This window comes from Neolamprologus multifasciatus, chromosome 22, assembly GCF_963576455.1.
Source record: "Neolamprologus multifasciatus chromosome 22, fNeoMul1.2, whole genome shotgun sequence".
Classification (NCBI taxonomy): domain Eukaryota; kingdom Metazoa; phylum Chordata; class Actinopteri; order Cichliformes; family Cichlidae; genus Neolamprologus; species Neolamprologus multifasciatus.
This window is the reverse complement of record NC_140459.1, coordinates 32301150-32323252: the sequence shown is the minus strand read 5'-3', so window position 1 is coordinate 32323252 and position 22103 is coordinate 32301150. Positions and strand designations below refer to the sequence as shown.

The window sequence follows — 22103 nt, the reverse complement described above, 5'->3', positions numbered from 1 at the left end:
GTACAAAATCTTAAACACTTACAACCTAACAAAGGTTTGGAGCGCAGCAGTAGATTGAAGTCTGTTCATCTCAAGTAGTTGTAGTTGGTGAGATGTAAGAAATTACATTTTTAAAAACCTTCGATGTTTTCAGCCTTACACAAACATGAAAATGACAGTAGTGGTTACTGTAAAAACAACAGCTGTTTGTGAGCGAGTGTAAAACTGATATAACGACCGGAAAACAGGAAAACTTTCACATTTGTGTTAATTATGTGAAGCAGTCTTTTAGAAAAGATCGGGATCCTTTCCTAACACTAGCGAAGCAGTTTCAACATAAACAAACAGGTAATGAAAACATTGGTATTTGTGCTGCCGTGAGCTTCCAAAATCAGGTATAAGTCATGTTGTAGTCTAAAGTTGTTGGACATCACTTGGTAACATTAAAAACAGACCGAGCATTTCCATTTGGCTGATGACGAGAAGCATTACCGTCATTGAAAAAGGCGTGGAAGACACGGGTGTAGCATGAGTTTGAGGTTGCTCTGCACAGAAACATGGCCACATTTCAAAAACTGTAACCATCCACATACATTACAGCTGATAAAGCATCAGTGAGGACATTCTTACACAGCCCACCCAAAGTGTCCAACAGATTATTTTTAAATGTCTTTCATAAAGAAACACACTTCAAATGAGGACACGCTTCTGTTCCAGGCACTTCTGAAATTTCGAGTGTGTAACAACATTAGGTCGCCCGTTACACTCGAACAGGGTAACAGGAATCATTTGGTTTCAGGGAGCCTCATCTTCAGCTTCAGCTTGGACTTCTCTTCCTCTGGTCAACTCTATGAATTGCTGCTGAGTCTTCGCCGCAGCAGCGAGGCCGGCTTGCTCTCAGTGTCCTCTACGTCGCTTTCACATTGCCTCTGCAGAAAAGCATCATTACAGCTGTCAGCTGTTACAAATCTACATGACTGTGCCTCACGAAGCTTGTACTGCAGATTTGAATTATTCCATTTGAACATGTACCTAACTTCAACTCTGACACTTCTAAAAACAGTCTTTGTTATTTCTTTGACTCCATCCACGTATTAACATTTTCTACTCCCACCTTTTGTAACTCTTTTGTATTCATGCACATTATCAATACGTCGAAGCACTCAACAATAACAGCCACATACACCTATTCATAAAGTACTTACCGTATTTTTCGGACTATAAGGCGCACTTAAAATCCTTTAATTTTCTCAGAAATCGACACTCTGGTTGTGCTTACTGACCTTGAAACATCTTTATGTGCTACATGACGCTCACAAATCTGTCAAAATGTTTTAGTACGACTTTGCTATAAAGCTGCACCGCTTGTTGCAGCATTACGGCTACCGTAGTCAGGAGCCTCGCCGAGTGATACGTACTCTGCTTCAACTTAACATTGTGGTGTGTGTATAAGGACTAGAGGTGGGAATCACACAATCATACATCCCACGATACGATATTATTGCAATTTTTTCAAATATTTTGCGATATTCAGATTCTGTACATAAAGGTAAACTTTATCAATATTCATTTTCTCTAATATCAAAGTCTCACACTCAGTCTTTCTCTCATTTCAGTTTTATTGTTGACAAACTGAACGGTTTGTATTACAGTCTAGTCCAACTTAACTGAATCAACCATCTGGTACAATTATAGCTATTCTGAACTATGCAGTTTATGAAAACTATGCAGCCCCTTCAGCAACTGAAGAATTTGAAAGTAAATGAAAACAAAATATAATTTTACATCAAATAAAAAAGTTTTAAACTTAATTAAAATAAAACATGTCTTAAATTAAAATAAGTAAATAGTCACATTTGGACAGTGAAGGAATGTCAGGATTCTTGCTCAGAAAAAGGATCAACATGCTCTGAAGTCAGAGCACAAAAACCTTTTTTGTAACAAAATATCGATTTCTGCTGTCCCTGTATCCATACATTATTAGCAAACCAAATATCACCATGCTACACAGTATCGATTTTTTCCCCCAGCCCTAATAAGGACCCCATAATGAGACGTGCTTACGAGCCAAAATCACCCAAGTGTTAAACTCAGACCCTGAAGATGAAGAATTTGATGGATTTGAGGAATGAACTGAAAAAGTGTATTGTTCTGTATTTTATTGTTACAACTGAACAATGTTGAGAGTTATTGTGGATGAGTTGAATAAAGTTTGACTTATCTGACAGTTTTGTTTCGCTTTATGCGCCTTATGTATGAAAATACACCCGTTCACTGATATTGTGCATTATAGTCCGAAAAATACAGTAATTGAACAGTACCATACACACACTGATGACATCTGAGCAGTTTTGAAGTTCATTACTTCACCCAAGGACACTTATGGACTACAGGGCTGACTGAGGGTCTGGGGGGGGCTATCCCAGCTACCAGTGTGAGAGGCAGGGTAACAGCCTGACACAGGACTAACACAGAGACAGACAACCACTCGCACTCACATTTAATTTAACTCCACGTTTCAGTTAAATATGTCTCACCTGTAGTGGATCTGGACTCGAGGTGTCTTTACGCGGCAGTCTCAAATTTACGAGCCGATTACACGCCGACACCATATTGTAAGACATCTAGAAGGTGACAGGGAAGAATGGTTTACATCCATCACCGATAACATCAGCTCAGTATCTTCTAAGGTAACGTTCATTTTTAACCCATTATGTGAACTTTAACCTCCTAAGACCCAAACTCTTTCATGGCATTTTTCATTTCTCTTTGCTATTTGGGCTGATTGGGACCTGATGAATATAAAAACAAAGAATTACCTGATTCATTCGTTTTAAATTTCGATACAAAAGTAGCAAAATAATGTCCTCGTAAGTGGATATCAGGCCCCCGTAGAGCAAAATTTAGTATTTTGGTTTAGACAACCCAAAAAGTGATACTTTTTTGTAACATGTAACCATGATGGAGTATTTTACGGTACAACATATATCCTCTTTATTACATAAGGATTTAACCATTGCTAGGGAGGGTGTCAGACAGGGCTAATGCACACAGATATATAGTGAGGGTACGCTAGGAGTAGCAGAGGTCCTGGACAATAAGATTTTGTTTTACATTTTAGAACATCCTGATAACAATGAATGGTCTCTGGAAGACAATTTCTTATGGTTGCTTGTGTCTCTAACTTCACGTGTCTCAAAACAGTATCGCCAGGAACCAGCGAGTTCTTCTCGGTGGGAGTGTCCCAGAGTGGGCAAAAACTGTTAGAGACGTGAACAGGGATGGGTATCGTTTAGGTTTTATCCGATACCGGTGCCAAACCGGTACTTTTGAAGCGGTGCCGGTGCTTAAACGGTGCTCAAACCGGTGCTTAAAGAATGGAGAACACAAAATTGGTCCAAAAACCTCTCATGTTCAGCTGTTTTTTTGTAAAAAGATAACAATGTTAGCCTTTTCTGCAGCTATGGGGCATATATGGTATCACTCTTGGCTGGAAGCAGCTTAAACAATGGAAAAAACACAAACTTTGACCAAAAACCTCTCATGTTTAACTGTTTTCGACTTTTTCTTTGGTCATTTTAGCCTTTTTGTCCAGGGTGAAGGGAGTATCTGCCATCAAACAAGAAGACAGCTGCATGTAGCTATGATGATGTTTGCTAGTTCACCTTACATGCATTAATGTAATAACGTGGTTAGCCTACTCAACGTAAATTACACACGAACAACATTAAGCTTCTCATGCAGAGAAGAACGGCTGCTGCCATCATCATCCTCATCATTTCTGCTACACTGGCAGGGCTACGGCCACACCCACAGTAGATGTGCTCGGTGTGAGGTCTCGCAGCAAGCTATCAAATACGGCGCATTTCTCGGCTTTTAAAAAAAACGCTATGCGTCACCAGGTGTTTCATCAGATTCGAGGTGTTACCTCCTTTGACAGTATCACAGTATCAGCTTAAAGCACTTGTTGCAGCTGCTGAGTTTGCATATTTTGCTGTGAAGTACAGCCAGAGTTTTGACCGCTTCGCCTTGGGCATTTTTAATCTGTAGCTCTGCTCTAAAAGAACGTACGTACCTGGACCCGCCTACTATCCTCGGAAAGGTAAAATGATTGGCTAGAATCTAAAGTGTATCACAGTTTAGGGGAAAAAAAGCACCGAAATGTGCGCTACTTTTTGGTCTGGTTACTACCGTTTATGTCAGAACCGGTGCCATCATGGCACCGGATACCGGTACCCATCCCTAGACGTGAACAGGTTGGTAGTGTACCCCGGCCTTCTGTTTAGGACTACGCTTTCTCCTCACAGTAACCCACCCAGACTGTTTTCCTGGCTTGTTACAATCTGCTCGGAGAGAGCTAAAGGTGGCTATTCACACCAGCTACAGAACTTGATACATGGATGAATTTGGTTTTACTGCTGATCTAACGCACAAAAATATGCTTTAAAATATCTCTTAACAGAAATATCCAGACTCACCTTCCACTTCCTTCGGGCATTGAACTTCTTAAAGTTCTTCATATTAATTGAGGATCGATTTCTTTTGGCAATCTGTTTGGGTGTGATGGGCTGAAACGATGACAACATGTAAAGCTGACAACACGGTAACACAACTACAAAAGTAGTGCAGAAGAAATGAGAGACTGGTGCTAACCTTAATCCATGGATGAAGCAGACACTCCTCAGCTGTCATTCTGTCTCTGCAATATGACGCGTAAGGAATGATGAGAGATCATTATTTATTTTTATAGTCCTTTTCCATCAGTACCTACTCAGATTGATCCGTTTTAAATTACTAACAACCTCACCTAATGGCGTGAGGTAGTTAAAACAACACGCCCAAACATCCCATGACGTTATTTGTATGCAACATGAACGCCGGACATGGAGGCGACGGTACCGACTGCTCCATGTGTGGCTTTTCATCAGGCCCAGAGATCCTAGTGTTGTTTTTGTTGTGCAACCATTTCTCTCGTTGCCGGGTTTCAAAAACGGCGGTTTTGATTTTTGCAAACAAGATGCTCGCATGACTCATACAGTGACCATACTGACTAGCCAATGCAGTCTGTTGACGTCACATTTTTGGATTGCCTTGGATCACTTAGGTAGGTACTAATAATGTACCCGGTACCAGGTACCCCAAAAAAAATCTAAGTCAAGTCAATCTAATCCGAGTAGGCACTAATGGAAAAGGACTATTAGTTAATATATTGTAATAATCCTTAAGCAGATTTTGCTACAACCTAAACTACAAACTAAAGTAGCAGGAAAACAAAGTTTGGCAGAACGTTCCATGATTTCTGGATGCTGTCAAACAAACTAAAGAATATTAAGATAACAATGATTTAAGTGTATTTCACTTGTCATAAAAATGTAAAATTACTTTCACTCCTCTTTCAAACCATCTGTCTTCTGCATCCAAACTGTAAACATTGGCATCCTCGAAAGAGTGATCTTTATCTTTTAGGTGGAGAGATGAGCCTCGCACTGTCGAGGTGGCTCTTCTATGTTGTGCCATGTGTTTATGGCTGTTTAGTTTCACCAATGTAGCGGTCTGAGCACTCCTTACTGCACTGCACAGCATGCACTACGTTGTTTAGTTTGTGTTTTGGAGTTTGGTCCTTAGGATGAACAGTGTCTGACAGTGTGGCTGGGTCTTAAGTACACCGGGATGTTTGTTTAAAGAAAATTTTCCCCAATCTTTCTGACAAACGTTCCGTTTGTCATTCTGTGTCTCGTTAGTTGGTGTACACCAACGAGCTGGACGGCCACATTTACACTATGGATACCTGCTGCTTAGTGTGAAGGGACTAGTTGACGTGAAGTCCTAATCTTGATGTTCACTATTACATCCGTAATCACTGAACAGAGGAATACATTAAATTTCAGACTAATGTGCCCAAGTAAAATATTTTTATGACATACTCTGGATTCTTCATCAACAGTTTCTGGATGAAATCTTTCGCCATGGGGCTCGTCAGGCTGAAGTAGTGCTCATTAAACTCATATTTCATGGCGATGACGTTTCCCAGAGTCTCTTCATCGGTGTCGCCTTGGAATGGTGACAAACCACTCAATCTGAGAAAAGACAATTCACTTTAGGAGTGAAACTACAACATGTCAACATCTGACATCTTCCTCTGAGCATTAAAACACATTAATAGTTTTTTCTTCAATTTCCCATCTAGTATAAGTGAAAACGTTTACCTTTACTTTTAAAGGCTCAAATACAATCAAAAGATGTTTGTATACAATCCATAAATTATGTACTTTAGAAGCCACCCAACATACAAACACTTACAACTTACAATATGTAGGTAATGACTCCAATGCTCCTGAAGAAACATGAAACAAGGCACAGGCAGACATGAAGCGTAAATTAAAAACAAAAAAAACTCTACTGTATGACAACATGTAAGAAAAACACAGTGATTCGGTTTGGTTTAAACCCTGTAAAAATATTGTGCAGAGAGAAATGCTCACGACAGGCCTGAACACGCTGGAGCTGAAGGCTTACCACATATCTGCTGCTGTACTCAGAGGCTGGCAGTTGATGACCTCAGGGGCTGCAGAGGTGGAGAAAGATAGAGAAATTGTGTTGGGTTGGTTATTAACTTAGATGATTCGATTCTAAGTAAATTTAGTAGAATATTTGCAGAAGTAAAGCTCCTTAAACTTGCAACAAACACTTTTGTTGGCAGCTTTTAAGCACGTAAAGTCAGATATAAACACAGTATCTCTTATCCTCCACTTTTAAGTTTGTGTGATAGCCTCATGAGGAATCTGTTGTTTATTTTCACATGATCAAGAAACTGACCTCACAGCCCATTGTTCATCAATGGTGTTAGGTTCAGTCATTTTGCAAATGTACTGTTTATACGGTTGGGGAAACCTGCAGTCAGCAGAGACTACAGAAGTCACTTGGATGACTGACGAAATGTTTCTTCCACTGAAAACGCTACGTCCAGATGAACTGAATCAACTTCTTTGGTTTACTAACCTGGATGATTGTCCATCATCAAGACATTTTAATGCATTTTAACCATCTGAGACAAGATGTTTCTCATTTTAGAGATATTTCACAAATGAAGGAAAGCAGTCCTAACCTTTGGTTAATAAGCCCACTGAAGGACAGATCCTGGTCAAAAATGATTCCAACATCCGTCGCAGTATTACTGGAAGCCAATGGAATGGCATTCAGATTAAGCAACTGGTCACCTACCATATTTCTCAGATTTTTGGGGTCGAGCACAAGAAACTCAGTTTTATATGAATTTAGAATGGTACGTGTAGCCACATCCAGGTTAACAGAATCAACTTTGGAATTTTCTTAGCTGGATGATTGTGCATGCATCAACACAACAACAACAACAACAACAACAACAACAATAATAATAATAATAATAATAATAATAATAGTACATCTACATTGCTAATAAATTGTAAAACATACGTGTATCTCCCTCACTGAAAACCAGACTGGCTGTGATCACAAAATAATAGCCTATGTAAACATTTGAAAGTAATGGGGCGATCGTGGCTCAAGAGTTGGGAGTTCGCCTTGTAATCGGAAGGTTGCCGGTTCGAGCCCCGGCTTGGACAGTCTCGGTCGTTGTGTCCTTGGGCAAGACACTTCACCCGTTGCCTACTGGTGGTGGTCAGAGGGCCCGGTGGCGCCAGTGTCCGGCAGCCTGGCCTCTGTCAGTGCACCCCAGGGTGGCTGTGGCTGTGTGTAAAGCGCTTTAGGGTCCTTAGGGACAAATACAGGCCATTTACCATAATTAATGTCCATCACACAAAAAAATTTTGGTGATTTTAAAATATATATGAATCTAGCCTTCATCATCTTATCACAGGGATAGTTTCCCATCAACTTGATGTTAAGTGTTTCCATCTTTAGAAACTTACTGCAAAAACTCGTAACAATGCTGCATGTAAATGGTAAATGGTAAATGGCCTGCATTTGTATAGCGCTTTTCTAGTCCTTAAGGACCCCAAAGCGCCTTACACTACATTCAGTCATTCACGCATTCACACACACATTAAAACACTGGCGATGGCAAGCTACATTGTAGCCACAGCTGCCCTGGGGCGCACTGACAGACTGCTGACATGTCAGCAATGTAAAAGATGAGCAGGAAACTGAAAAGTTTGCTTTTGTAAGTCAACAACATTCGGATAAAATGAGTCATGAACAGACATCTCTAAAACAATGTAGCTTATGATTTTTGTTTCTGTCATTTAATGAATGCAAAAAGTTTTATATCTAAAAAAGAAAAACAGCAATATGGAACTACATCTAAGCACAAAACATAAATAACTTCAGTGTGGCACCATCTACACTATGTAAACCAGCGATTCCTGTGATGATCTGTGGTCTTTATAATGTGTGTTTCCTGTTATTTTGAGTTTTCAGTGCGTTTTCACTTTCTCATATTCTTAATTCTTTATATTTGCTAGGTTCAGTTTTAGTTTTGTTTGTTTTTTATTAAATTTTTCTTTTCTTGATTGTTCCAAGTATATTATTGGTATTATTTCTTGCATTATTTCTTCCCCGTGGATTATTGCTGCAGCCAGAAAGTGATCCTACTTGTGTGGTTTAGCAGCCAGATGTCCAGTGCAGATGTAGCTAAGAATCCGCAGCAGAGAGCTGAAATATACCTTCTGCTGGTCATCTCCCTTGCATAATGAAACTATTGCAGATGCTGCCTAATTTGGTCCTGATGATCAAGGGTGTACAGTGCATGGTGGGGTTGGGCAGGTAAACTGATTGGTTCTTATATAGCACTTTTCTACTCTGAGCACTCAAATCGCTTTTTAAACAACTTGCTTCATTCACCCACTTTCAATTCAGTTTAATTCAATGTCATTTATACAGTGCCAAACAACAGTTGCCTCAAGGCACTATTCATTTACCCCCATTAAAACAAGCACGTGACTGTTCCAGATGTGCCAAGCCCATGTGAAAAGAAGAAATGACCTCAATGGAGGGGTTCAGCTGGAAAGCAAACTGTAATGATTCAAATACAGGGGGCTGTGAGGAGATGATGTAGTTGTCCTTTACCAGTCTCTCGCAGCGCATCGTTATGGGAATTAGTGTAACTTGATGGATTGTCGGAGCATTACGGCTGTCGTAGGCGGAGCCTCGCAAAGTGATACGTACTGTGCTTCAACATAATATTACCGTATTGTGTGTGTATAACCTCTTTTAAGTGTTGTGGATATTATACATGGTTATGCTGAGGATATGTCGGCCAGTTTCCACTGGAAATGCCTTTTGGTTAAACTGTCAGCAAAGAATTTGCACTGTTACATTTTTATGTAACTTTAATGCACATACAAAACAGCTGCTTGTTTAAGTGAAAATACATTGATGGGTTTTTTTGCACTAATAAAGTTGTGGAGTTGTAAAGTATTTTGTCTAGTGTCAATTATATCATCAGTTATATCGTTATCGCAAATTTTCAAATGTATATCGTGATAAATATTTTTGGTCATATCGCCCTGCTCTACCTCCATTTATTATAAAGTCCATTGGTGTGGTCCCAGACTGAATGTTGTTGGCTGTCTAAACGAGTCTGTCTGTCATATGGAGTCTTGGCCCATTTTAAACATTCATACATTCTTCAATGCTTGACCGCAGCCAATATTTAAGATATGGATGTCGCTGCATCAGCATATTGGGATGCTGGGTGATCAGACTGCTGAACTGGTTTGGAAGTCGCACCAAAGCTTATCAGAGCAAACAACGATTTATTTCAGTGGATAAAGACAGGGTAATCATCAAGACCAACTAAACCTTGTGACTGTCACTGATTGGAAGCATCTAGTGTGTCTTACACAAAAACACACATGGATAGTTCTTAGTAGGTTAAGATAACATTACTTGAACTAAAACACAGTTTATTTTGGTCATCCAGCAGTTTAATGAAAGGCACAAACCTTAAAATGTGGGAAAAAGCAAAAAGCCCAACAACATGAATCACACTAAAGGAAGATTTGGATGATCTTTGGTCAGAGAATAAAATAAAACTAAACTGATAATTAACATTTCACCAAAACATAATGCCAAATACCATTTTTTAATACAGCTTAATACTCACCAATGTACTGTGGAGTACCACTTGTGCTCTTGTACTCCTCTCCCGGGTGAAACAAGTGAGCCAGGCCAAAGTCTATGAGTTTGATGTTGGGAGGTTTCGACACTTTGTCTGACAGCATGATATTTTCTGGCTGAATGTGGAGAAAATTGTCACGTTGGAAACCATGTCTTTGAAAATGTTCTGTTCCACAATATAAAGGATAGATGTAACTGAGTATACTTACCTTGAGGTCAAAGTGGGCAATGTTTTTGCAGTGTATGAATTTCAGACCCTTCAGTATCTGCTTCATGAATTCAATGGCCTCAGTTTCCAACAGGGTCTCTTTCTCAGCAATGAAGTCAAACAGCTCCCCTCCACTGACACTAAGCAGGAAGTGTTTTAATGAGACACTTGTTAAACATTTCATTTTTTCCCTGTACAGAACAGGACAGGGTTTCATACTATGGTTTGTTTCCCATCTGTTATCTGTTATGGTGGAGGGGGGGATTTGCATTAACAGAAAACATGTTTAAATTTGTAGGTAGAACAGTGAAGAGTTTACGCTTTATGGAGATATTTGTCAACTCACAGCTCCAGAATGAGCACCACTTCAGCGCGACTTTCGAAAACATCTTTGAGAGCCACAATGTTTGGATGTTGGACAGCCTGGAGGATCTCCACCTCTCGCTCCACGCTGCTCCTGTCCAGGCCAAGACGGCTGCATGCAACCTTCCGAATCTTCAGGAATTTGCCTGCCCAAAAGTTCCCAGAGGTCCGCTCCCGAACCTGGCGAACCTGGCCAAAATGCCCACTGTACAGGGGAAGGACAGAATTCACAAAAAACACCAAGCCTGGCATGCATCAAAAATCCTGTGTTTTCTTTGCTGAAGTAAAAACAAATAGTGGTTTCTGTTATGACCCTGAGCCACGATATATTTAGCCGAGACGCAGAGTATTTGCACATGTTTTGCATATTCATGCTTTGAGCAGGGAGGTTGGTATGCCCTCCTCCTCGTCACAGTGTTGGGCTTAGAGTCTATCTATGGTGCTAACAACAAGGACAACGAGTTAGCTGGTTTACTAACTTAGAAAAGGAAAACAGTGTTAGCTAGTGTGGTAAACCGTACTAGCTAAACCGCCTTAGTGGAGAGTACGACGCCCAATCTATGGTGCAGACTTGGTTTCAGCAGAGACGAGCAAAAGGTATCAAGCACCCAGCGACAGGAAGTTTGCTAAACACTCCTGTCTATGGACAGGTAAGATAGCTAGCTAGCCTAATATAGGTTGAGATATGCGCTAAAGCTTGAAGAGGTGTTCCAATAATGGCTATGTAATAGCACAAGCTAAAGGGTGGGAGTTTTTGCCTGACGTAGTTGTCGCAATCACCAGCCAATCAGGAGTGGTGGAATGAGATAAATGATTCTGAGTTGAATTGCATCCCATAGTGCGATATTGCCATGATTGCTACTATGGGAACAGGGAATTTTACTTTCACACGCGTCACCTCGTTAATATGGTTTCAGACCAACCATACGTGGTACAAGGCTGCAGGTTATTGTAGGCAGGCATTAAAAAAAGCAGAGGACACAGCTCTTGTTACAGTATACTGGGCATGACTGAGAGACTGATGTCTCTGAGAGTTTTTATTCCTATTGTGGTTAATAATTTATAGTGGAATTGCAGTATAATTGCTCAAAATGGGAAGTTTGTTAAGCACAAGCACAGAGGTTTCTGTGGTCATTTTGCAATAGTCTGGTACAGGTTGCATAAAATGCATGCAAATCGTTCACTTTGTATGACTGTGAGTTAACATAAGATTACCGTTTCTTCTTTGTTTTACCACATTACTCAGAGAGCTTTTCGGAGTATCAGCACCATCAAATTAAGGCTGAAATCCTGCTTATTTCAAATCCAATATGCTGGTATTCAAAAGAAACAGAAATCTGTACATGTCCTCACCATACATCACTGTACTGCGGAGCACCTATTGGAACAAACTAGAGCAGCGGTAGGCAACTCCAGGCCTCAAGCGCTGGTGTCCTGCAGGTTTTAGACATCACCCTGTGTCAACACACCTGAATCAAATCATTAGTTCATTCCCAGGCCTCTGGAGAACTTCAAGACATGTTGAGGAGGTCATTTAGCCATTTGAATCAGCTGTGATGGATCAAGGACACATCTAAAACCTGCAGGACACCGGCACTCGAGTTGCCTACCCCTGCACTAGAGCATAAAACAGTTGCATCCATACCTTCCCAGAACTTCCCCAATCTCATAGAAGTCTTCCACATTCTCAGGTTTGAAGACAGCCATGTTCCTTTGGTTCACACTGGTCACCTTGGTTATAGGTTTGCCTACTGCCAACTACTTAATATGGAGCTTCAAGTGGTTCATGATCCTCCAAACTCTTCAAAGCTGGACCTGAGTTTGAGTAAGAGAAAATATTACAGAAAATTATGTTCTCCAAAAGACCGCACAATGTCTTGTACTGTGACAACTACACAAACACAGTGCAGACATCTGATACATACAGCCGACATTTTGCTAGTAAGAAAAAAAAAAGAAAAAGAAAATCAGACGTAATAATTTCTCCAGGGTTCTTCAATATGTGTTTATGCTGAACTTTTCCCAGTCATCTAGTTCAAGAGGAATACTTTATCTACTCATAAATAAAACTGTAACGCAGCGGTGTTCCAACAGACAAGCAGGCTGAGCAGCGACTGCCTGGTCAAATCAAGAAATCAGAAACAATTAATGTGAAAGATCTTTTTTAATCTGAAACAGCATTCTGCCATCAAACTTCCACCCATCCTTTACATTACTGCCATCTTCTGGCTGCAGTTGGCTTTTGCTACTGGAAGCTTTACTTGTCTTGGATCCTACTGAAAACTGTGTGCTTCTATTTCATGAGCATATCTGTGTCCCGTTAACGATGCCTGAAGCTTGACAAGCTGAGAGACCAGATAAACATCTGGTGTTTGATGGGAGACCAATGGGAGATTAGCATCCAAGGTATGCTGCCACTGGCTCTGCATTCAAAGTTCTGAGATTCCCAGTTTGTGTGGAAACACAATCAGCATTAGCCAGTAGATGAGCTTCTGGAATTTATCATCGTAACAGATCATTACGAGCAAGTATTTCCTCTTACAAACCAACCCGACAAACGTGTAGACAAACTGGAGTGCAGTGTGAAAAGTTTTAATGACTTCCTTAGGCAAGTGGAACAGGCACAAGCTCAACCAGCACATTAAGATTAGTATATCTGAGAAATCACTAGTAAGTTTAACTAGCTGTTTGGTCAAGACGCCTTCATTTTTCATACATATTTACTAGAGATGGACCGATCCGCAGTGTTGGGGAGTAACGGAATACATGTACCGCTGTTACGTATTTAAAATACAAACTATGAGTAACTGTATTCAGTTACAGTTACCGTTTAAATTAGGGATGCACCGATACCGGTATCGGATATCGGCCTCGATACCACATTTTCTAAAGTACTCGTACTCGTTAAAAGTCCCCCGATACCGGGGACCGATACCACGGTCTGAGACCTGTCTATGTTTGAGCGGCATGTAAGGGGTTAATCACAGGCACCGAGTGCCCGCCCCCAGGCCCCGGCTGCAGCTGGAGCTGGGAGAAGGCGAGGCGAGACATGTCAGCCATGTGGAACTATTTCAAAGTGAAGGAAATGCGAAAACAAAGGCGGACTGCAAATTGTGCTCAGCGAAATTGTCCAGAGGAGGCTCAAAAGGTGGCGCATTTAACACAAGCAATTTAATCAAGCACCTAAAATCCCAACACGACAACGAGTACAAAGAGTTTACCCACGCTTATTTACTAGGGGTGCAACAATACTCGTATCGATATTGAACCGCTCGATACAGTGCTTTCGGTTCGGTACGCATATGTATCGAACAATACAACATTTTTAATTTATTTTATCAACTTTCCTTCTGACGGTGCTGTCTGTGTTGAGCGCTCAGTGGATCTGCGCTCGACAGTGCAGCCTAGGCGGAGTAGTCGAACGCAGATTCACTGAGCGCAGAGCAAGCTAGCGAGACAGAAGTTAAGCTCGTTGCAACATGGCAAATTGAACCTCCCCCACCCTCATTCAGATCTGGCCTTTGGAACTATTTTGGTTTTCATGTGACGTATGACCCTGAAGGTAAGCGCGTCATGGACTAAAGTAAAACAGTATGTCGGATGTGCCAGCAATGCTCAATTACATGGGTGGGAACTAGTGTGTTAGCGCAGTTAGCTCGTTAACGTGTTGGCCGTCCAGCCCCACGCACGTGGCGATCCGCGGTAGCTCATTAACAGAGATTTGCCGTGTTGTGGCGTTAACGTCATTTCAGATTAACGCTGACAGCACTAGTGGGAACACAACGAATATGACCGCACATTTACGTCGACATCATCCTAGTGCAAAGACAAGTGGAAGCAGACAAAAACAACAAGCACGCATGCTACAAACTTTACCCGAGTCATTTAGACAGCCGTTAGCACATGATTCTCCTTATGGGGACCTGATATGTTTAATATGCTGCTGAGAATATAGCCCAGAAGAAGCGTATAGTATAGCTTTTATTTTGGAAAGAGACATTTCTCTGTAATAAACTCTCTTTTCCAAAGATGAGTGATTCCTCAATCAGATAGATTTATTTTTTATTACTTTGTTGTTTCAGCAACATTAAATTTAAAAACTGTACTTTTGAGTTAAAATATATATTTATAATTTTAATAAATTACAAACTAAAAAGGCATGAACATTTTTTTTGTATCAAAAAAATATCAAACCGAACCGTGAATTTTGTGTATCGTTGCACCCCTATTATTTACCCATGCTTATTAGCACAGAGGAGCATAGCTGATGCTATAGCAGTGGGACGGAAAATAGTTGGGCATTTTAAACACTCCGCCTTAGCCTACTCCCGCCTCGAGGACATTCAGGGACAGCTCAACCAGCCAATAAAGAGACTGCAGCAGGACGTACAGACGCGCTGGAACAGCACGTATTACATGCTCCAGTCCCTCATTGAGCAAAAGCGAGTGCTGGGCGTGTCCGAGCACGAACTCCTGACTATCTCACCGCTCACCAACGGGCTCTTATGGAGACGACTGTTGCCGTCCTCGCCCCCTTTGAGGAACTAACTAAAAAAGTGAGCAGCTACGACGCACTAGCCTCTGATGTCATCCCAGCTGTGACTGTGCTAGTGAGACTTCTAAACAGAGAAACAGACGAGTAAATACCTCTCAGCCCCATGTAGCAGTGTGGAAAGTGAAAGGCTTTTTAGCTCAGCGTCACACATTATAGATGAAAACAGAAACAGTCTGACTGCTGATAATGCAGAAAAGCTACTTTTCTTAAAAAAAAACCTGCCACTCACTTTTTCTCTCCATTAAGTGAGTCATCTTAGACTTGATGTTAATACCTACCTCAGTTGCACTGACTGCCACAGTTCCATGTTGGTGGATGTTGTTAGTTTATTCAAATATTGTGCACTAAATGGCAAAGATGTTTATTAATGCCCCTTGTGTTGTCCAAAGCGGCAGAGTTTACAATAAACTGAAAACAATACTTGAGTTGCACTGTCACTGTTTACATTTTTTTTTCATAATCATTTATTCTGTAATATGTTGCATACAACATGCTTTTCATTTTAAATAAATGTTCTTAATTCCAAACTAGTCCCTTGTTTTTTTTGTTGTTGTTAAATTATAGGACTAAAGCTGTTACCTGTAAATTTAAATCATGTTTTTATTAAGTACTCGGTATCGGCGAGTACTGAAATGCAAGTACTCGTACTCGTTTCCAAAAAAGTGGTATCGGTGCATCCCTAGTTTAAAAAGGTGGTATTTAGAATACAGTTACTTTGTTGAAATAAATGGATTACATGGCGGTACTTCCCTGTTTCATATTGTGGCGGGTCAGGCCTGTTTGGGTTTTGTTTGACAGCTACGTTCTGTTGTTCCAGGTGGCAGCGTTATGGTTGCCATGGTTACAGGGTGACGCTCTCTCTCTGCGTGTTTCCTGGGTGAGAGAGGCCTTTTTGTTGTTGTTGTTGTTGTTGTTGTTGTTGTTGTTGTTGTTGTTGTTGTTGTTGTTGTTGTTGTTGTTGTTGTTGTTGTTGTGCTAAGCTAATAGGCAGAATGCTACCGGTATAGCTCTAAAGAATGTAGCATCATAGGCAGTGTAGTCCGTGCTGCAGGGAGAATGGACTGTCATACACGTTATGTGTCCGTGAGAAAAAGGAGGGAGTAAAAGGAAAAGTACGAGCTGTCATCGAGCAAAAACGGGAGCTGGAAGCATGTAAATATAATAATAACCACTGCAGCCAAGAAGAGAGCCTGACGAGCCCAGTTGTAAGTAAGCTATTAAGACTCGACTGTACACCGTGTTCGTGTTTTCCTCCAAAAATAATAAGTTCCGTTGGAGCAGCTTTTCAACGCCTCTCTCTGTCTCTGCTAGCAAAGTTGACCCAGACAACAAAGTAAAGCTAGTTTTCAGCTACGAGCCGACACAGAACCCACCGTATTAGCCAGAGGTCCATTACTACGGTTCGGAGCCGCGGACCTTCAGTAACAGTAATAAATCACAGCAATAGTACATTCATGTAGTTGTAGAAAGCATGATAATATATTAAGTAATCCAAAGTATTCAGAATACGTTACTCTCATTGAGTAACGTAACAGAATACGTTACAGAATACATTTTGGGGCATGTATTCTGTAATCTGTAATGGAATACATTTTAAAAGTAACCTTCCCAACACTGCCGATCCGATATTATGTATCAGTCCGATACTGACCTAAATGACTGGATCAGATATCGGAGAGAAATAAAAAATGTAATCCGATCCATTAAATATCAAAAAAGCACCTCACAAAACTTGCGACACGGCGTAACTCAGCTCATAACCTTAGCTCGTCGGAGCAGTGTGCATCACGTGATAGAGCAGCTGTGGCGTGTGAGACCTGTTGGCGGTCTGGTTGAGCATTTGTAGCCTCGCTACCAAACCGGCATTTCATCTCCAAGAAAGTTATCCAAGAGAGAAGTAAAGCAAGTGTGTAAGTTCATCTCTGAAAGTTTGTAAAGCATTCCAGCGTTAAGCTTAACAACCGATATATGGAGCGACTGCCTCTTCCCTCTCCTGTTGCTACTTCAGTCGTGAAACTGATCAATGAACGACTTTTCTGTCGCGAGTCTCTCTTGTTTGTTTTTGGTCCACACAGTTACACGGCTGGTAACTGTGCAGGGGCGGATCTAGCAAAGTTTAGCCAGGGGGGCGATAGGGCATGAACAGGGAAAGGGGGGCACAAAGACATACTTTTCTTTCTTATTCTCATTTAAAATGTCTAGCTTTTAATAAATAATTATCTGAATCTTACACCCAAAGTTTTAATCTTATGTAAAATATATAGAAGTCCATTACTGTATAATATACCCTAGTAAGCTATAGTACTTTTTCCTTTGGGAACCATCTGTGCAGTCTGCAATTCTGTTGAAGAAAGATGTTGAATCTATTTAATTATTGTGGAAAAATAATTTATTTCTGTCCTTTTTTAAAAAAAAAAAAACAACACGTGTATCAAATTAAAGTTGATTACATCAATTAAGCATCATGAGGTGGAGGGTGGGGGGGTGGTTTCCTATTATTTTTGCTGGGAGTTTGCAACCCTATTAGTCAGGTTGTTTAATATTTCTGCTAAATACTCAGAATAGAGAGGATGGAGCAGGTTTAAGTTTATTACCTCAGTATTGCTGAACTATGAAATATTTTGGGTGCAGTGTATTTCTTGCATACAGGCTTAACAGAATAGTTTTAGTGTTTTGTTTTTTAAAACTTGATTATGAACAAGATATTAAAAAAACTGTTTTATTGATTAAAAACACTATATCGGATTCATATCGGTATCGGCAGATATCCAAATTTATGATATCGGTATCAGACATAAAAAAGTGGTATCGTGCCATCTCTAATATTTACATATTTAAACCAGTGGAGACAGTTAACCATGTCGAGCACTGCTCAAGCCTTTTCATTCAGCTATGCTTGTTTGTTATTAATACAGTTTAATATATTAACAAGCTGAGTTTCTAAGCTCATTAACAATTTTTTTCAGGGATAATGGACTGTCACAAGAAAACTACAAGAAAACTACACAAAGATATAAACATTAATATTTTACTTCTCCATATATATGCATATTTTCTCAGTTACCACCTCATGTGTCTCCCTCTTTTCTTGACAGTTCTGAGCCAACCTGTATATGTGGAATGTGTTGTGATAACATTGACAAGTATACCAGATGCCATGGATTCGTAGGATTACAACTCTTTGTGTTGTTGTAGAAGAATGAGCTCAGTGACACTCGCCTCACACCCTCGATAGTTTTAATGTTACAGCTGTATATTTTTAGTATTTTACGTGTTCATTCAGTACACTGCCATCATACTTTTTGCAATTCTAAAAAATGTTTACAATATTTCAGAAAATAAAATGTATTAACATAAAAAGAAACAATTTAGCAGTTTCCCACAATAACTTTACGTACGTAGAAGCTTAAACTGATAAAAGACTGGAGAAAATGAAAGCCTCTTAGTGGCATCACCAGCTTCCACAGAAACAAGTCACACGTGAGGCACTTCCTCATTTCAGGTTCGATTTCTGGGCTTGACGACCCGAGGATTTTTATCTTATTAGGTGCTGTATAATCATGACTTCTCGCGTCTGCTTGCGGCACTTCCATTGATTCTCTTCTCACAACCCTCTGTACTAGAAACCATGACATCAGATGCATGTCGCAAACTTCTCTCTACACACTTTGATGTACTTCCCCATATGATACAGAATGAAAGAAGCATACAGGGAAGGGTGAATAAAATGTGGATGTCAGTTTGTGCATCATGTCTCCTGGCTAAAAGAAACAATCACAATCTTTCAAACGTCGCCCGACCCTGGTCGTTTCACCGAGCATGACGAGAACAGTAATAGCTACAGGAACGTCACCGCAGGCACAAGATTCAAAACTCACTGCAGAAAATACATTTATGGTCCCGACAGGCTCGATCCGCATGCTCTGGATTATGGTCGTTTTTGTGATATTTTCTATGTTATTTAAAAAAAATGAAAAATGAAACTAAAATTAAGGAAAGTTGATGTAACTTGTTTTGTTTTTCTACAGTCTTAGAAATTCTGTGACAACAATTTTGTTATTTTATTTAACTGGATGCAGAAAAGCACATACAGATCTGGAACATGTAGTGACGATTTTGCAAAAAGGAACAGACATGCATACATTTCAGCTCATTAAGCTAGTTAACTGATCTGTAAATAATGCCAAACAATCTATGGCAGATGCAACATAGCAAAGCAGTAAAGTGGTTTCACGCTGTACAGCTGTGGTAGTAAATAGATTGGGTGCTCAGCCGATATCTAAGCAGACTGACTGCCGTTTGTCAGTGATGCTTCTGTCGCACTGCGCCTTGCCTAAACTGACCAAGCAGAACTAGTCCAACTCGTTGCAATTCTGGAGCATTTGCTTGAGTCATCTCTCTCTGCACATGACTTAGCAGCAAGTTAAGCTCTAGCAGTTCCTACAATGACAGCGCATTTCAGCAAGCTGGTAAACACCAAAGTGGTTATTATTGTTTCATCATTTCATTTGTTTTCTTTTCCTTTTTTTAGAGCACAATTCTCTGATGATTACTTAGATGATATACATAAAGGAAAAGTTCCCCAGATAGAGATTTAGATATGGACCTCAGTCAGGAGATCTCGATCCATCAACAAAGGCAAAAGAGGACTGCAAACTGACACACACACACACACACACGTCGCCTGTAGTTACGGCTAGCTAAAAGAGTGTGAAGTGGAGCAAGAGTTGGGACATTGAGTCAATGCAGAGAGTGGCTGAGAGAGACAGTGTGGACAACTGTCACACTGAGTAATAACAATATGATAAACCGCTATGTAGATGATCCTCTGCTCCCCCGCAGTGACGCTATGCATCATCTGCAATAATCATCTGCAGTTTTGAAAATGTTCAGGATTTTCTTGATCTACTGCTAAAAGTACACAGATGTGAGGTCATGTTCTGCAGTGCACTGCAGGCAAACACCACCAAATACAAGCAAACAAAGTACAGTCAGTACAGTGTTCATCTAAAACCCAAATACCTCTTAAGGTGAGCAGCTACCACAGGTAAAAGATCGTTTACACAGGTGTTCCTGAATGCGTAGGTGCTATAAATCATGCTGGTATGAAAAACCTATCAACGCACATTAACTGTAAGACAGCGATCCCTAAAGAATCTCCTCAACATCTTTATTTCCTGTCGATTGGTAATTTGTTAAAGTGATGTGACTTCTGACTCCTTTGTTCAGGAATGTGATTTGTCCAAACGTTCCCAAGGGTACATTATGAGTTTCCCCACAATAACAAAGTCACCAAATGTGACAAACAGTCTAAGAGCCAAAAATTTTATACACCCCAAAAAAAACAAAAAAACACAGCTTTTGAAAGTTTAAGTGTTTTTCCCCCAGATCAGATTTTTTAAATAAAGGGAACACCCCATGTTGTTTTGGGAACGCCACATATTTAGAATCCTATCGTTTGAGGCGTTAGTTCATCCTAAATCCACCCTGCATAACCAAACCTTCAAGCTAGAATCTGCAATAACTAATGAACATACATAAGATCAGGCTGGTTTTGGAGAACCCGCCCGATACCTGCCAAACAGTTTGAAACGCTGTGGGTACAGAGATCTGACGCCCTTTAAATGTACTAAAATGTATTTTGTATGAAGTTAAACCGATAAAAACTATCCATTGGTTAATTTACAGAATAACTTCTTTGCAAGTAACAGTATAAAAAATGTGTAGACTGCACAGCCTAAGGCACTATACGACCTCAGCCTGTTGGGACATGTTTTATGTAGAAAAACTAAAACCCGTCCGTTCAAAAGGAGGGAAACAACACAAAACTTCTTTGTCCCACGAAATGGCACAGTTTAAAAAGAACTACTGATGCTTTCAATGTTTCAAAGAAGACAGATGCCGCTAAAACAGAAAAAAGAAAAAAGAATCAGCTGAGAAATGTGTTGGCTCACTAACCATCGACACGTATTGCAGGCAGCCTCAACAACACAGCGCTTCCTCGCCCAGGTTCACTGCTCGGCTTCCAGGTAAGACGTTCCCAGGAAAAGCTGTGTATCTCGCGGATGTGTCCCTGCCCTGATCCTGGAAAGCCTGGAACATAAATGCCGTTTCGCCGTTTGCTTGGCCCTGAAGCTCGCAGGCAGTTGGGGAATGCGGAAAACACCACCACTATCCACACTTTGATGTCATGTCCGATTTACCGTAAATACGAGTTTAGCGACCTGGAGAGGCGTTCAGGGCACCTACAGTCAATAAAGTAAAAAGCTTTTTTTTAAACTACATTTCACGTTCTCCCGTCACATAACAGGTAATAAGAGAAACATTTCCGATTTGAAAGCACCTTCAAAATAAAGGCGGAAACTACAAATTAAGTTTTGAGGTGTTTCATCTTTATAATACTATTCAATGGGCAGAGTAATAACGAAATATCAATCCATTCATTAGTTTCTTAATCATTTATTCAACTGATTTAGAGTTCTATGACTAACCTAGTCATAGAACTCGGCCGCTTGACGTAAGCGGCCAACGTCAAGATTCAAGATTCTTTATTTGTCACATAGTTATACGATTACAACTGAAATGAAATCTGTCCTGAAACACCTCGACTGTGCATAAAGAGGACATTATATACAGTAAGTAGTGAATTATATACATTAAGTAAATTAAATAAAACAATCTGGAAATTTGAAATTAAAAGTCTGAAAATGTGTGCGAGTGGAATGTGTCTTGTGCCATATTAGCACCGCAATGTATTGACAGAGCAGTGCAACATACAACATAGTGACCAGATTAGTACAAATGTACAAGATCAGTTGCGGTCCCCCCTCACACACACACACGCACACACACACACACACACAAAACATATTAAGGATTGTA

General features: G+C 40.3%; 1 protein-coding gene across 2 annotated transcripts; it reads right to left on the bottom strand.

The window, feature by feature from the left end:
- Positions 1-458: 458 nt before the first annotated feature.
- LOC146493809 (death-associated protein kinase 2) lies at positions 459-21539 on the bottom strand. Of its 2 annotated transcripts, none has more exons than XM_085148956.1 (12): positions 21176-21539; positions 12312-12481; positions 10650-10871; positions 10305-10443; positions 10082-10211; positions 6496-6544; positions 6287-6313; positions 5904-6056; positions 4633-4678; positions 4458-4547; positions 2517-2603; positions 459-908 (listed from the first exon to the last, which is right to left on the bottom strand). In XM_085148956.1, exons 2-12 carry the CDS (start codon positions 12371-12373, stop codon positions 828-830), a joined length of 1086 nt encoding a protein of 361 aa, XP_085005082.1. In that variant the 5' UTR covers positions 12374-12481; positions 21176-21539; the 3' UTR covers positions 459-827. The 2 variants fall into 2 exon arrangements, with proteins under 2 accessions (XP_085005082.1, XP_085005081.1); XM_085148955.1 differs by having other exon boundaries at positions 21180-21539.
- Positions 21540-22103: the final 564 nt, after the last annotated feature.